Source organism: Sinohyriopsis cumingii, chromosome 6, assembly GCF_028554795.1.
Source record: "Sinohyriopsis cumingii isolate HCF-2022 chromosome 6, ASM2855479v2, whole genome shotgun sequence".
NCBI classification, from domain to species: Eukaryota; Metazoa; Mollusca; class Bivalvia; order Unionida; family Unionidae; genus Sinohyriopsis; species Sinohyriopsis cumingii.
Window position 1 is genome coordinate 83,577,169 of NC_142966.1, and position 16,976 is coordinate 83,594,144.

Genomic DNA, 16,976 nt, shown 5'->3' on the forward strand with positions numbered 1-16,976 from the left:
TGACCAAGGACTCTTCTCAGTCTGAATGGCATGAATATGGTTTTGTGAACGTCATCGTTATCTATTTTCTTAAGCTCAGAAACGAGGTGTTCACCTATGGTCTATCGACACTGTACTAAATTATTGTAGTTCAAGTCTTACGTTACAACATTGTTAACCTTGAATCTTTGCCGATTCTCTGTTTGTGTATGTCTATATCTATTTTTACAACCTAAACTTACACTCGCTCCTTCCTTCTGTGTGATTGTATAGTATATATTTATCAGAGCAAAGTAGTGTGTCTATAAACACTATTACACGTGCCTACCCGTGAGTGATTCTCTGGTATGTTTGTAATGTATAGTAGTGTGCCTATAAACACTCCTACCCGTATGTGATAGTATAGTGGTATGCATGCAAACATGCAATGTGCCTAAACACTCTTTACTCTTATGTAAACGTATGTAAAGATAGAGACATGGTTTATTTTAAGCCTGTGCAATATTTCTTTTAGATGATATGGTCTTCTGTCAGTAAAGACAACTACGCTACTTCTTGTATGGGATGACTTAAGCGAGGTAGAAGATGGGAATAGTATTTCTGGGCCATGGTGGCGGCTAAGACTAGGTAGAACAAGAAGGTGAATATGAGGAGGAAAGAAACACGGCAACGAGCTACTGACCACTCTGTATCTTCACATAATAGTCCGGTCTGTGTACCGGAACGTATTGCACAAATATAGATCGTCGATATGTTGAGAACCTTCGCATCTATCCCTGAAAACAAAGGTAGAACAAGACAGATGCAGAGGCCCAAACAGATGTATCATTGCCACCACCAAAGAACGCAATGCATAGCAGAAGAACAAGATGCTGCTGATATTGAAATAGAAAAGCAGCTATCAGAGGTGGAGGAAGTGACAGAAGAGACTGAATGAGAAGAGGAGAACGACCCTGACAGACAACAGATATAGGACCTGTGTTATTCAACATGCGCTAGAAGACTCTAAAAAGGCCAATCATTGTATCAGCGCAGTGATATACTTAGCCTGGAAACAAAAGAAAACACTGAATCCACAACAGCAGCAACTGACAGAAATCCATGGATTTGATGCATTCTCGTAACAGCAGTTTGAGTAACGACTGCATGCGGCGGAATGAGAGGAAGAAGAAGAAGACCTAACAGCCCCTTTCAGTACTGCTAATCAGTTGCCTCGTATCATAAGGCTCCAATTTCGCTTGGAAGCCTGTTTTAATAATCTTCATTAATACATACTAATCTGATCCTTTATCTACCGTTCTAAAAGCAAACTCTACATCTTCTAACAAGGTGAAGCAAATTTCAATTGGTCACTCTGATCGTTCATTTGGAAAGTACATTAGTAGTGAATAGGGATACCCTAGCCTCAATGGGAATTAGCATTACAGGACCCCCTGGGACAATCTAGCCCCAATGGAAATTTAACATAGGAAAAAATCATGGGACGATCTAGCCTCAAGGGAAATTTAACATGGGAAAAAGTCTTGGGTCACTCTAGCCTCAAGGGAATTGAACATGGGGAAAAAGTCTTGGGTCACTCTAGCCTCAAGGGGAATTGAAAATGGAACAGGGTCGGGACCCTATTTTAATAGGGTCCCGACCTGATGGGTCAATGGAAAGGGAACATACGAAAATTGAAACAGGGAGGGGTCTCTATTTTTTTTTAAACAAAAAAAATTAAAAAATGGGGTAGGCAATTGAAAGTCTATCTCTTTTCGAGAAATGTGGGTGGCCCTGAAAAGGGCCTTTGTATTTATGTTAATATGCCCTTAAAATAAAGGGCATCTGCGGCATCTTCTTGTCCTCAAACTGCGTCTTACTGCAGGGCCATAAATCAGAGTCCTCTTGAGGCATCCTTGTCTTTCCACATACACTCTTCGTATCCACAGACTGGTGTCTGACTTGTGGACAACGGTCCACTTGGATCGGACATACATTAGTATGTCCGTCCTGAACATCATCGAAGAAACAAGAGTTGATGATTCGACTGTGGTCCACATCTTGAGGCGCCGAGAACAGGTGAATCAATGCAGTGAACTGCGCTTATTTATAGGTAGAGGAAGGATTGAAACGGATTGAGTTCATTCACCAATCCAAACACGCGTTACAAAATTCAGTCAGTCCGCATCCAATCCGAAGAGAACAGTCTGTGACGTCACGTGGTCTATATAGATTCGCTAGCGCCTGTGTGCAGTCAATCTATGCGACAGTGATTCAACATGACGGAAACTCAGAAAACGATCAGTTGGGGTGCACCAGCAGTGGAGACCGCCCAGGGGAACCCGGACTTACTTTCAGAAGAGGTACATTGGGATTTTGTGGATTTTCTTACCTCGCAAGAATTTGTTCCGGAACCTTCGTCTCCTTCTTCATTACCGCACGTGGATAATTTTAGACAGAGACAGAAAGAAGAATTGGAGAAATTTATACAACGACAAAAGGAAGCGGAACAAGCTTTTCTCCTACAGCAACAACAGCAAGAAGAAGAGGTAAGAAAAAAACAACAAAAAGAAGTAGCAGCAAAGAAACAAGAGGGCGAACGTCAAACGGTCACGGTACTTTTAGACATTTTAGCGGAGTTAAGAAGTCTGAAACAAATGTATCAGACTTCTTTATTACGACCGAAGAGAATACGACCTTCCCGAGCTAAACACTCCAACCCTGTGACTAAGCCTACCGTACCACCCTTAGTGATTTCAACCAAATCATCATCAACAGTACGCAGTCCAGAAGTAGGCCTTGGCCGTGGCAAAGGCTTAAGGCAGTTAAAGTTGATTGCTTAAACTCACCGATACACCAAAAAAAGGTCCTTTTCAGGGCCACCCACATTTCTCGAAAAGAGACAGACTTTCAATTGCCAATAACTCAAAAAAAAAGAACCATTTTACACTTATAGTACGTGTCTGTGTATGAGTGCGTGAGTGTACGTTCTTATTTTAAAATCAAAACCCAAAGACACTTACCTTTTTATACCTAATTTATTCTTTTATAAATATTTACAATCCAATTCACAATTCACAACAGAGCACTTTAAAACGTTCATACATTTCTTCTGTTTCATTGTTTAGCCTCTCTTTTTTAATTTCTTCACCGTCACAGTCTTTTCCTCCTCTTCCTCCTCACTTTCTTCCCTTCTTCTTTTCTTCTCCAGTTTCTTTTTCTTTACCTGGCTGCTTTCTTCCTCTGAAGAATCCTTCTCTTCTTCTGAAGAATCCCTCTTTACTTCTGATTCCTCTTGTTTCTTTTTTGGGCAATCTGGAGACCAATGTCCTTTTTCTTGACAATAATAACAGGTATCTTGACTTTTGTCTTTTCTAGCCCCTTTTTTCTTTTTTTGACGGTCTGGACACTCTGAAGACCAATGCCCTTTCTTCTGATAGATATAGCAAGTATCTTAACTTTTATCTCGAAAGGAAGGAGAGTAGTCCGTCGGCTGGTCTGAAGAGAATTTTCTAATGACCCCTCGCAAAGCTCTGATGAAATGTTCGATCTGTCTAGTCTCTTCCATCGTTGTGCTCGGTTTGAGAGTGAAATGAATAGTGAAAGGACAAGACACACACCCTTTTATATACGCTGGTCTGCCATGACTATAAATTAGTCTATGGTGTTTAAACTTGAGTCATTTGATGTTTTGCACTCAAGATGAAACGATCCAATTCATTTGAGAAGAAAGTAAGAGGCAGAAACGTGATCTATCGCCTCGTACCAGGGCTGAAGTCTTGGCACAAATTCATGCCAGTGATTTTGAAGAGGACATGAGTGAACCAGAATCCAAACCCTCTAAAAAAAGTTTACCACCCTTAGTCAACCCTGAAAAGTACTATTCCATTCGAGAGATCGAAAAGCGCTCCTCTAGAAAATTTAGAACCACGGCTTACAAATACACGGTGAAGTTTAAAGATTTCAAGGCTGAAGTACCGTTAGAGAAAGCAGAAGGGTTTATCACCGGGGTGTGGGATTCTTTGCTCACCACACTCAAGCGACAATGTCAACCCAAAGAATACGATCGCTTGAGACTTTCCAAACAACACGACGGTTTGAAATCCCCTGTTTGGATCGAGTTTAGCACCCCTGCAGAATTGACTGCTTCCAAAGTCATGGACAAAATTCAACACGTACAACAATCCAATGACCAGTTTGACATCACCGATGGAAAAGCCACACTGGACACGACCCACGTCTCTCCTCCTCAAGGGACTGGACGCAAAAAGATGTTATTGGTGGACGAGCTTCGCAGCACCAAAACAAGTCTCGTCCGAATTCACAACCCTCAAGACCAGATGTGTTTAGCCAGGGCCATCGTGGTGGGACGAACCTATGTCAACAAGAACGACGCGGTAGAATGGAAAAGAGCTTGGAAAACTATTCGACAATCGGACCGAGCCAAACAACGAAACGAAGAAGAACTCCTGTTACGACAAGCTGGCTTGCCCAAAGACAAACCCTGTGGCATTCCTGAAATGCAAAAATTGAAAGATGCCCTAGCTCCACGCTACACCTTGAAAGTGCATCCTCAAGAAAGGCGTGGGCCTCTGTTGTTTCGAGGGAAAGACTTTAAGGATGGAAAATACATTCACGTCTATCATCACGATGACCATTTCGATACCATTACCACTATCACTGGATTCCTGGGATACGGTTATTACTGTGAGAAATGTGACTATGGCTATAACAATCGAGAGCAACACAAGCATTGTGGATCGAAATGCTCAGGATGTTTGACCTCTCCACCCTGTCAGAGTGAAGGACAAGAACCAGTGCATTGTTTCACTTGTCTGCGCACGTTTGTCAGCCCTGCCTGTTACCAACAGCATTTGAAGACGCAAGGTTCACAGAAGAAATACGCTTGTCAGCTGCTGAGATTCTGCCCCACGTGTGGACAAGGCATATGTACCAGTAGTGCCAAGGGACATGTATGTTCAGGAAAGAAAAAATGTCACATTTGTCATCACATCGTGGACTTGGAACACCAATGCTACGTGCAAAAATACCAATCCCCACCAGAGAAAGAGGACGGTCACAAGAATAAAAAAGGCAATCAATTTTTTAGATTTGGAATGCATGCAAGAGACCGGTATTCACATTCCTAATTTCTGCGTGGCTCATCGAGCGTGCGAAAAGTGCATTCAAGAACCTATCGTGAGTCATTGCCCTCACTGTAGCAAGATTCCTGGAGGGCGTGAAAAAATCTTTCGAGGACCGAACACGCTAGCCGATTTCGCTCAATGGGTCTTAGACCCCATCGACAAGACGTGGAGCCAAGAGGACATCGAACGTTACTGAGATTGTCATCGCCATACCACGGTGATGGCTCACAATTTCTCCGGATACGATGGACAGTTTCTTCTCAGATACTATACGGAACATGGCACCGAGCATCCTAAAGTGACTTTGAACGGAGCCAAAATCATTTTCATGCAAGTGGGACAAGTACAGTTTAAAGATTCGATGAGCTATTTGGACATGCCTTTGAGTCGAATGCCTAAAACGTTTGGAATGACAGAAATGGCTAAAGGGTACTTTCCACACTTTTTCAATACGGAAGCCAATCAACACGCCGTTCTACCCCATTTGCCTGAGGCTCACTATTATGACCCCGACAACATGCGTATCGAACAACGAGAAGCTTTCTACGCTTGGTACCAGGCTCACGCCTCAGACCCTTTCGACTTTCAGGAAGAAATGCTAAAGTATTGTCGTTCCGACGTGGACATTTTACGGCGTTCCTGTGGAAAATTTCGAGAACTGTTCATGGAACACGGAGGGGTCGATCCTTTGAAGGAAGCTTGCACCATTGCCAAAGCGTGTTCCTTAGTTTACCGGCAACGGATCATGCCTGAAAACACCGTGACTGTCATCAGTCCTCAAACGACCAACTATGTCAAACGTCAATACTCGGTCAAAGCCCTACGCTGGTTACATTACTTGAGTGACAAGGAAGACAAATGGATTCAGCATGTCCGCAACGGAGGAGGCGAAAAGACCATCGGAACGCATTCGGTCGATGGCTGGGACTTAGAAAACCCCAAGATCGTGTACGAGTTTAACGGTTGCTTATTTCACGGATGTCCCGTCTGTTACCCTGACCGTGGCACTAAAAATCAGTTTTTACAACGAACCATGGAAGACTTGTACCAGGACACTTGTCAGCGACGCCTAAAGTTAGAACAGCAAGGATACCAAGTGGTGGAAATGTGGGAACACGAATACGATCACCGTTTGAAAACCGATCCCGAGTTTAAACACCTCGTGGAAAGTTACCAGTTCATAGACCCGCTGAACTCAAGGGATAGTTTGTACGGAGGAAGGACCAATGCCACCTGTTTGCTGTACCAAGCCGACGAAGAGAAAGGAGAAGAAATCAAATACTTGGACGTGATTTCGCTGTATCCCTACGTGTGCAAATATTGTCGCTTTCCTGCAGGGCACCCGCAATTGTTCACCGAACACATCGACCTGGCCAACATTCGACAATAAGAAGGTCTGATCAAGTGCAAAGTCTTGCCTCCCACGGACTTGTACCAACCCGTGCTACCTCACCATTGCCAAGGCAAACTGATGTTTCCTTTGTGCCGTGCTTGTGCCGAAACGTGCAACCAAGACCAGCCTTGTCAGCACACCCAGGAAGAACGCGCCTTGACGGGGACGTGGGTCAGCGTGGAATTGTTCAAAGCTCTGGACATGGGATACCAACTGTTAGAAGTGTACGAAATTTGCCACTTTCCCAAGACACAACAATACCACAAGGGTGACCCCACTCAGAAAGGCATTTTCGCAGACTACGTGGATGCCTTTTTGAAACTGAAGCAAGAAGCCAGCGGCTATCCGTCCTGGTGTCACACTCCCGAAGACGAAAAGACATTCAAAGACAAATACTATGAACAAGAAGGCATCACTTTAGATCACATCGAGAAAAACGAAGGCAGGCGATCGTTTGCCAAAGTGATGTTAAATTGCTTGTGGGGTAAAATGGCACAACGCCAGTGTTTACCCAAGACGGAATATTTGACAGAACCTTCCCGCTACTTCCAGATGATTCACGACAAAACCAAATTCATGAAACACGTGGACGTCGATCGCGAGGATTTGATATTAGTCAATTACGAAGAAGATCTGGACTTTGTACAAGACGACCCCTTTGGAAATGTCATCATTGCGGCTTACGTAACAGCTCATGCTCGCTTAAAATTGTACGAAGCTTTAGAACTGTTAGGGGAACGCGTCCTGTACTTTGACACGGACAGTTGCATTTACATCCATCACCCGAGTCAACAGCACCCTGACATCGAAGGAGACCGTTTAGGGGCCTGGACAGACGAGCACCCCGACGACAAGATTCTAAGTTTCGCGAGTGGCGGTCCTAAAAATTACGGTTACGAATACCGGGACAAACAAGGAGAAGTGCACACACAAAGTGAAAGGATTGACTCTGAATTATCGTACCAGTCGAGTGGTGAACTTTGGCATATTGAAAGAAGCTTTGCAGTCTAAACCACATGAACACTTTAAAGTGACCACCTATCAACCCAACAAGATTGTACGTTTACCCACTCACCACATCGTCAGTCGACCCTTGGAAAAAGTCTATCAAATCGTGTACCAGAAGCGAGTGCGTCTGCCCAACCACTTTACTTTACTTTGTCTGTATAAAACATTGGTTGTAAGAGGATAGCCACCCACCAGAAGTATGACTTCGCCACAGCAAGAATCGAGTGAGAAACCCGATGAGAACTTCAAGTTCAAACCCTACCCTTTTCCGGTTTTCTTGCCTGACTATTGTGATTGTACCCGTCGATTGGACACGTTTCAAAAATGGCCTACGGATAGGAAAGGATTACCTACTTCGCATGTTTTAGCTAGAACAGGATTTGTCCACTTGGGACCTGAGTCAGGATTGGGATACGAAGTACAGTGTTTCGCTTGCGGACTGAAGTTACGAATGGATCTATGTATCTATAAAGATTCAGCTATTCTGGAACATACTCGATGGTCTCCGCACTGGCCTTACCTTTCTACGGCCTTTCCTCCCATGACACTACGGTACAATGATGACGGCACCTTAGAGACGGTACCTTCCAAAACTAAATATAAAAAAGGAACGATGTACAAGCTTGAGACTGCATTGCGACTAGTATAAAAAGGGGCTATGATCAAGATGGATAGTTCATTGTGACTACCAAGACCAAGCGAACAAGATGAATACTTTGAAAGAGACATCGTTCCAGTTTAGGGATTGTAAAAAAACTTGTATCTTAGCGATGCCGTAAAGCATCATGGGAATTTTGTTCTCACTACCCCTATCATGGAAAGTGATGTTGTGCGTGCCAAACCTAAGGGATGCGAAAGCGATGCCGCTCGTCCTCTTGAACATTTTACTGGGTTTCGTTTTAAAGGGGGATGTTCACCTTCACGTCTACCTCCCTACGGATGTCATCCAGCCCTGAGCAAACTCCTGTCCATGTCACCCACCCCTCATCGAAACGAACCTGTGAAAGACGAATATTCGTTCCCTGTGCGTTTGTCGGAATACTGCGACTTTGAAAATCGTCTTCAATCGTTCAAAGGAAAATGGCCTAAGTATCTGGGAGGACCGACCCCCGAAGAATTAGCCAGAGCCGGATTTTTCTACTTGGGCGAAAGGGATAAAGTCAAGTGCTTCAGTTGCGGTGTGTCACTTCACCACTGGGAACCGCAAGATTCGGCCTACGTAGAACATGCTCGATGGTCACCGAATTGTCATTACTTACCCTTAGTGGGACCGAGACATTGAAGAAACTTACCATAATCTGTTTATGGATACTTTACAAGAGAACGTTCGCACTTTGCCTGTGGAGTTGAGAGAAATGATTTACCGAGAGCTAGTCAAAATACAAGTGAAACGTAAAGAACAACTGCATCCGTTACGTCACCAGATGTTTAATCACTGGTACCTGAATGCTATACAAGGACTGATTCAGTTGAAAGTGTTCCATTGGACAGACATTGATCAACAAGCCCCTGGTTTTAAAAAGGATTGGTTTGCTATTGATGATTCTATCTACTACAATGTAAACTTACTGCATCGAATTCCAGAGGAAGAGTTAACGAATTACCGACATCTTTTACACAATGTCAACTTAGTGAAAGAGGAAACTTCTGAACGAATTGTAATGTGTAAATTAGTGACTAAACGATTTAAATTTGGCACTGAAGTAAAACCATGTCTGTGCAAACGGTACATTTCTTGTGTTAGAAAGAGGATTTAGTATGACCTATTCATGGATACTTTGCTAGAGAACATTCGTGCTTTGCCTGTGGAGTTGAGAGAACGTATTTACCGAGAGCTGGTCAAAATACAAGTCAAACGTAAAGAACAGTTGCATCCGTTACGTCACCAGATCTTTAACCACTGGTACCTGAATGGTATAAGAGAACTGATTCGACAGAAATTGTTTCAGTGGTCAGACCTTGCTCAATACTTCCAAGGCCCCGATGATCCACGTGTTGATCATTTTGGTTACTTCGAGATTCACCTAGTGCAACGCATTGAGGAAGACAAGTTAAAGGATTACCAACGTATTTTACGTGGAATCTACTTAGCGGAAGAGGAAACTTCTAAACAAACTCTGACGTTTCGGTTACAGTATGCAAGATTTAGATTCCCCACTGGAGAACGAAGATCTCTGGCTAGAAAGTACGTGTATTGTTTCCGAAACAAAGAGACTATAAAAACAGGCTGCCATGCCACGACTTATGTCACATGTAATTTAACAGATTCCGTGGAAGGAACTCAATGACCATATTCAAACCGTGGATCATTACCATCGATTATTAGAAGAACTGTATCCATTCAATTTGGGGCGACAAGTGGTGTGTGTCTTAGTGACTTGTTTTCTAGGATTTCGTTTACCAGCCGATTCCTTGTGGACTCTTTACGATCAGTACTTACCACCCAAATGGCCTTAAATGGTCACGAAAGACTCCTTTTGCTCAAAGCCTTGCGTTTTCATCTAGATACTTCTCGACCTCTACGGGAAAAAAAGATTCGTCAACTTTTAGCTACCCAAGACGTGTATGACGATGTGTGTGTAGCTTGTGACTTACACCCCCATTGGACAGATGTCAGTGACTGGAAAGAATGGGATTTTGAGGCTTGGACCCAGGAAGTGGCTCAGTATACACGAGAGTTGTTCAAGGAAAAAAGTTACTTTTCAACCTGTGTTAGTGACAGTACCAGAAGAACCCGTCACCCAGGACAAGACTGTCGTGGACATGCATGAAAGACCCTTTCGGGAAGACACTTGTGTGACCTTACCCCCTATAGAACTGGTCAGAACATTACCCAAAACATGTTGTACAGACTCTTGTTTTTATTCCACGTTAGTGGTTATCATGTGCCTTTTATCGTTGTACTTAAGCCTTTGGCTTTTATGTATTTTTGTATTTCGTGTTCATGTTTAAAACATTCAATAAACGTGTTCTGAAAAAAGTATATAAACTCTTGTCTTGTCTGTTTTCGTGTCACAAGTGACATTCCTAACACTATGGCTACCTCTGCTGTCTCTGCTCCCTCTTCCTCCACTGTCAAAGTCATCGACGAACACTTAGATCGTGCCAGTTGGGAGGCTTTGTATCTTCGCCATCCCTTTAACATGCTCATTGCTGGACCTAGCGGTTCAGGCAAAACCGAATTCGTCAAAAGTTTGATCGAACATAAACATCATTTGATCGATCGACCACCTCAGCGGATCGTGTGGTGTTACAAAGAGTGGCAAGCGGCGTACAGCCTCTTGCGAGAAAGTCAAGGCGATTCCATCGTGTTTGTGGAAGGCATTAATAAAGAAGACGACGGCATCGTCTCTGACTCAAGTCAAACCCATTTGGTCATTTTCGACGACATGTTAGGAGAAGACGAAGAAGAAATTAAACTGTGGTTCACGCGCAAAGGGCATCATCGTAATGCCAGTGTCGTTTACATCAACAAAATTTGTTTCAACAAAGTAAAGCCCATCGCACCATCAGTCTCAATGCACATTACGTGGTCTTGTTTAAAAGCCCTCGAGATAAATCGCAAGTGCAAGTTTTAGCCAAACAGTTAGGGACACCTTGGCTGACTGAGGCGTACGACGACGCCACTCAAACTCCACACGCCGATTTACTCGTCGATTTGAAACCTACGACCCCCGATGATTTGCGATTTCATACCCACTTGTTTCACCACTGGTGCCTCTGTACCGCTACTGCGTGTCATTCCTTTCAAAGTGGATTCTGCCACGGTTACTGACGAGGAAGGTGGAAACACTTATCACGTCTACCGCGAATTTGTACATCCTCATTATTTGCCTGCCAGTAAGTCGTATTTGGACACGGTCAACATTGCTATGAAAGGAGATCTGGGCCAAGACCCTCCACCTGTCCTGTATACGTCTCCGTCCTCGACTTAATTTCACTCAACAAAAAAATCTATAAAAACCTCAGACACTTTTCGTCTGTCTCACACTGTTTGAACATGACGTCCCTTCAGTCGCATCTTCCCGTCAAATTGATTCGTGCCTTGTATGGCATCAGTCGAGAAAAAAATCCACAAATACGGCCTCGTGTCTTAGAAGCTAGCCTCAGAGAAGTCTTACGATGGTTCACGGTGACAGCATGTCAGTTACTGCAAGGGATCATTCAGATTCCTCATCAAACCAAACGCTTTTTTGATCGAAACAAAGTCGCTTTGACCCAACTCGCCGATCCTCGCATCGACACTCAAACCAAAAAACAAATCATTTTGAAACCTGGAGGGAGCGGTACTCTAGGAGGGGTCATCATTCGCTCTCTCTTAAGATGGGATCCTAATGCCCCCAAAGTTCTCCCCAAGAAAAACGTCAAACGAAGCTCCAAGAAGAAAAAGAGCCACGGTGTCAAAACCAAGTCCCCAAGGAGACCCGTGTCTCCAAGATCTTCTCCAGTGGCGGGACCCTCCTCTTACCAGACACCACCCCGAAAAAAGAAAAGAAGCCCCCAGAAAAAGAAACAGAGAAAAAGTCCCCAGAAAAAGAAAAGCCCACAGAAGAAAACTAGTCGCAAGAGAGGCACTTCGGCCAGGACGCAACCTTACACTCGCAAACCACGACCTGCAACGGTGGTGACCACGTCTCCGACAGCCTCAAGTTCATCCACTTCCCCGTTGATGACACCAAGAACTGAAGAGTACTTGGAGACGTTGATTACACCAAGAACTCCTCCGTTGATGACACCAAGAACTTCCCCAGTGGCAGGACCCTCTAATTTGGTGGCAATGGTTGCTGCTCACAAAGTACCTGCTCCCAAAATCAAAGTTCAAGAAAGATCGGGCATGTTACAAAGTTTACTGGATTTGTCCAAGCAAGAACTGGCTCGATTTAGTCCGTTGCGTACCCCTGCACGACGTGTCATGCCTGTCCTGAAGTTAATACGACGTGAAGACAATCAGTGGCGACGCGTTCCAGTATAAAAAAGACCTGTGACTAAGTAGGGGTATCAGTGTTTTTGGTGCTGAAGACTCAAAAATATCACCCTCCAGAAAACATCCCTCTTCTAAAGCCCAAGGAAAGAAAAGGAAAGGACTGCCTCCTCGTTTAGTCAAACATGGGGACATGTTATCTGTCCTGTCCAAAGCTTCTCCACCCCTACGAAAAAAAACTCATTCAATCAGCTTCCAAAGAGGTCATCGATACCGTGTGCGAATGTTGTTTCAACGTCTTGAAAGGCACGATCCCTTTGTCCAAACACCAGAAACAATGCTTAGGCAAACATCGTCACGTTCTTCGCCAAATGGTTCAAAAGAAAATTCCCATTCGTCAAAAGAAGAAGATGTTGGTCCAACGTGGAGGCATTTTACCCCTCTTGTTAGGCCCATTGCTGAAAGGAGTCTTGGGAACCATGTTGGGAGGACTGGTGGGACCAAGATAAAAAGGGCCTCGGAAGTCCCAAGATCTCAGAATCGACCCTTGACAACCCCATGGAAGGACGAAAACTAGCTTTAGTGCCTTACAAACGATGGATTGAATACCATCGTTGGCAAGAACAACGTACCCCGCATTTACCTCCCAATTCCAATTTGAGCGAGATGTCCCAGTTACAACACGAATTGCAGTCCTTAATGGATCGTCAAGATTTGTCCGAAACAGAAAAATCGCAAAAGTACGGACAACTCTTGCAACGACTGCAACTCTTTCACCAGAAAGCCTCAGACGAAACAGCTCTTCCCACTCTGAAAGATTTTAAGACCTTGATGAAAAGTCCAGCACCATCACCAGTACCACTACCACCACTACAAGTGACCAAGACGGAAAAAGGAGAAGAAGAAGAAGGGTTTCAAACTCCACCAGAAAAAGTACGCAAGTTAACAACACCACCTACCTCCAGAATTGGATGGATTAAAAAGATGATGGCCACCCCTTCTTGATCACAAGAGAAGAAGAAAGTGAAAACAGAAGTGAAGACAAAAGTGAAACAAGAACCGATATCCCCTGTTCAGACATCCTCCTCTTCGACACCTATTGCTGGTCGCACACGCAAAGCATTGCAATCCAAGAAATTACCCCAAGAGAAAAAGAGTAGCATCTTCCAAGAGTGGGTGTCTTATTAACGCACAAACCAACAAATGGAGAAGGTGTTAGCCAGCATTTACTACGATCCCTCCCATCCTGCAGGTTACGCAGGAGTTCAAAAATTGTATCGTGCTGCCAACACTCGACTGAAAAGTCTCCCTTTACCTCAAGTGCAACGATGGTTACAAGAACAAGCTACTTACACTTTAAACAAACCCATTCGACGCAAGTTTTCCAGAAGTCGAACCCGAGTGGAAGGCATCGATCATCAATGGCAAGCCGATTTAGCCGATGTCTCTCATTTGGCCAGCTACAATCGTGGCTACAAATATTTGTTTTGTGTCATCGACGTCTTTTCCAAATTTGCCTGGGTCGTACCCTTGACTTCCAAATCCAGCAACGAGTTAGTGCGAGCCCTGCAACGAGTGTTGAAACAAAGCGGTCGTCACCCTCTTCGATGGCAAACGGACAAAGGTACCGAATTTCTGAACCAAGCTTTCCAAAAAGAATTAAAGAAACGTGACATTCATTTTTTTACCACCGAGAATCCCGAAACCAAAGCCAGCATCGTGGAACGTTTTCAACGCACTTTGAAAGAACGCATGTGGAAATATTTTACGCATCACCACACTCTGAAGTACATCGACATCTTACCGCACCTGGTGCAAGCGTACAACCAATCTTACCATCGAAGCATCGGACGTGCCCCGCAAGAAGTGACTCCCGACAACGAAGTGTTGGTGTTTGAGCGCCTATTTGGTACGTCCCCAACGAGGGCTGTCCCCAAGAAAAGTGGAGTGTTGGCCGTAGCAGATTGGGTACGCATTGGCAAAACCAAACGCACTTTCCACAAAAGTTACTTACCTAACTGGACGACCGAATTGTTTCGTGTCACTGGACGAGTGCATGGTCGTGATCCTGCCGTCTATAAATTAGAAGACATGAACAGAGAAGTGCTCAAAGGAACGTTTTATTTGCCCGAGTTACAACGTGTCACCAGAAAAGAAGACGACGTGTACGACATCGAAAGCATTCTCGAACGCAGAACCCGTAAAGTGGGCAAACGACGTGTCAAAGAAGTCAAAGTACGCTGAAAAGGATATCCACCCAGTTTTGATTCTTGGATCGACGCTTCGCAAGTCATCGACTATAAAAAGAAGTGACCATCATGCCCTTTCACACAGACGCAGCTACGTCGACCACTCCTTCACCCAGTTCTTCTCTGCAAGATTTACAGAAACAACCCTTGTGGGTGTGGTGTGGAGAACGTGTGCCTAAAACGCAAATCGTCTTTTTCTGCCAAATCTTCGTGGTGTATTGTGTCATCGGGGCAGCCATCGCCAATTTGAATTTGCGACAAGGAGACAAACAATTGTGGACCATTTTATTGAGCAGTTGCATCGGTTACCTGCTTCCCAATCCCTCCCTGAAATTCTCCTCGAACGGGAACAACGGGAACCTTGTGTCCAGTGCCAGTGTCAGTCACCACTCCAACCACAACAACAACCCCATTTTGGGCGGAGACACGCCTCTGACGTCCAGTAACCCCTCGGACAGTCACAGAACTCTGGAATTATGAGTCACCAAAACCAATTTTACTTAACCTTACCCAGTGACAGTTCCATGGAGGTGTTTCCCCACAACACGTTGTGCCGTTACACGGCCAAATTACCTCAGGCCATCCCATTAGATCACGAAGCTCATTGGGAAGTGGCTTTGGTAGAAATGATTTATCCAATACAAATCAAAAAATCACTGGAACTCAAAACACTTTTGACGTCGAAATTCTGGACCAAACATGGAACAGCAAACCATGATGACCACTCATCAACATAAATCATTTCTTGCGAAGGACCCATTACCCCGCAGCAGCAGTGACACTTCTCCTCCTTTTTACGTTTATCACTTTAAAATTAACTCAGGCCATTATTTTAGTGGTCAACATCTGGTGGAGGCAATCGCTGACAAATTCTATGCAACATTTGACAAAGTTCTGACCGGACTAAAAAAACGTGTCCCCATTGAGTACCACAAACTGTCTCATCGTCTACTCATTAAATTTGAAAGTGAGGAAAAAAGTATACGTATTAAATTTTGCCCTGAATTGTATGACATTTTGGGTGGAGACCTCAATATGGTCACGGATAAAAAGACCAAAAAAATTAACATGGTAGACATTGACAACAACGGGCATTTTGCGAGGTATTTACGTTTCCCGGTAGAACTGAACCAGGGACAGAATTTGATCTTTGTGTTCTCCGATGTGGTGGAGTATAACATGGTGGGACACACCTCTGTACCGTTACTGCGTGTCATTCCTTTCAAAGTGGATTCTGCCACGGTCACTGACGAGGAAGGTGGAAACACTTATCACGTCCACCGCGAATTTGTACATCCTCATTATTTGCCTGTCAGTAAGTCGTATTTGGACACGGTCATCATTGCTATAAAAGGAGATCTGGGACAAAAAATTCCATTCACCAAAGGAAAAGTCACGGTGAAACTCCATTTTCGAAAACGGTTCTCTCACGATTCGTAAGTCATGTATCCAGTGTACCGAGGGGTTGCTCGACAGCGAGGACACGGTTTAGGAGATATGTTGAAATCAGCCTTTCGTTTCGGTGGCTCCGGTGTTGAAACCGATGGTGACATGCGGATTGCATGCCTTGAAAGATGCCGCACTGACGCAAGGCAAAGAATTTCTCCAAAATGTCATCATCGACAAACAAAACCCGAAAGAAGCCTTCTTGAGGGCAGGTAAAAATGCCTTGTTGCAAAAGGGTAAAGACATTTTAGGCCGACGAGAAACACCTATAAATGCCCTGCACGCTACCGAGTCAAGCATTCAGCAAGGACAAGGCAGAAAGAGACGACGAAGAAAACACCCTTTCACCAGACTTCACACGTCTAAAGCTAGAAAGACAAAGAAAAGAAGAACCGTTCGAGACTTAGACGTTTTCGATTATTGAGAAACAGAAAAAATGATGCACCGAGAGTCTTGCGCCTGTTCCAAGTCGGAACTGGATCTGTTTGCCATGCCCCCCACGATGATGACGATGCAAGAATCCCAGTGGGTGGAATTTCACCCCGTCTCCTCATTGGCAGATTCCGCTCCCATCGAGTTTGAAATCAAAGGACAGCCCGAAGATTACATCGATCTGAATAGCAGTTACTTGTACTTGAAAGTCAAAATTCTAGATAATGGAGGAGATACTATAGTAGACGAGAACGTAGCTCCCGTCAACAATTTCATGCATTCCTTGTTCAGCTCAGTGGATTTGTACTTGAACAACAAACTAGTCAGTAGCAGCATGGATACTTACCCTTACCGTGCCTACCTGGAAAATCTCTTAACGTACGGAATAGACGCCAAGAACACCCATCTCAATGCCTGCGTGT

At 44.3% G+C, this 16,976-nt stretch overlaps 1 protein-coding gene across 7 annotated transcripts in view; it reads right to left on the bottom strand.

Annotated features, from left to right (window-relative positions):
• Positions 1-16,976, bottom strand: part of LOC149797342 (uncharacterized) — a 43,877-nt gene that overhangs the window by 2,259 nt on the left and 24,642 nt on the right. Inside the window, exon 13 of one of the 7 annotated variants that reach the window (XM_089962078.1) lies at positions 662-755. The exons of the other annotated variants lie outside the window; for them this stretch is intronic. Coding sequence (XP_089818204.1) covers positions 674-755 — 82 coding nt within the window. The 3' untranslated portion in view covers positions 662-673. The remainder of the gene's footprint in view (positions 1-661; positions 756-16,976) is intronic. 7 annotated transcript variants of the gene reach the window in all.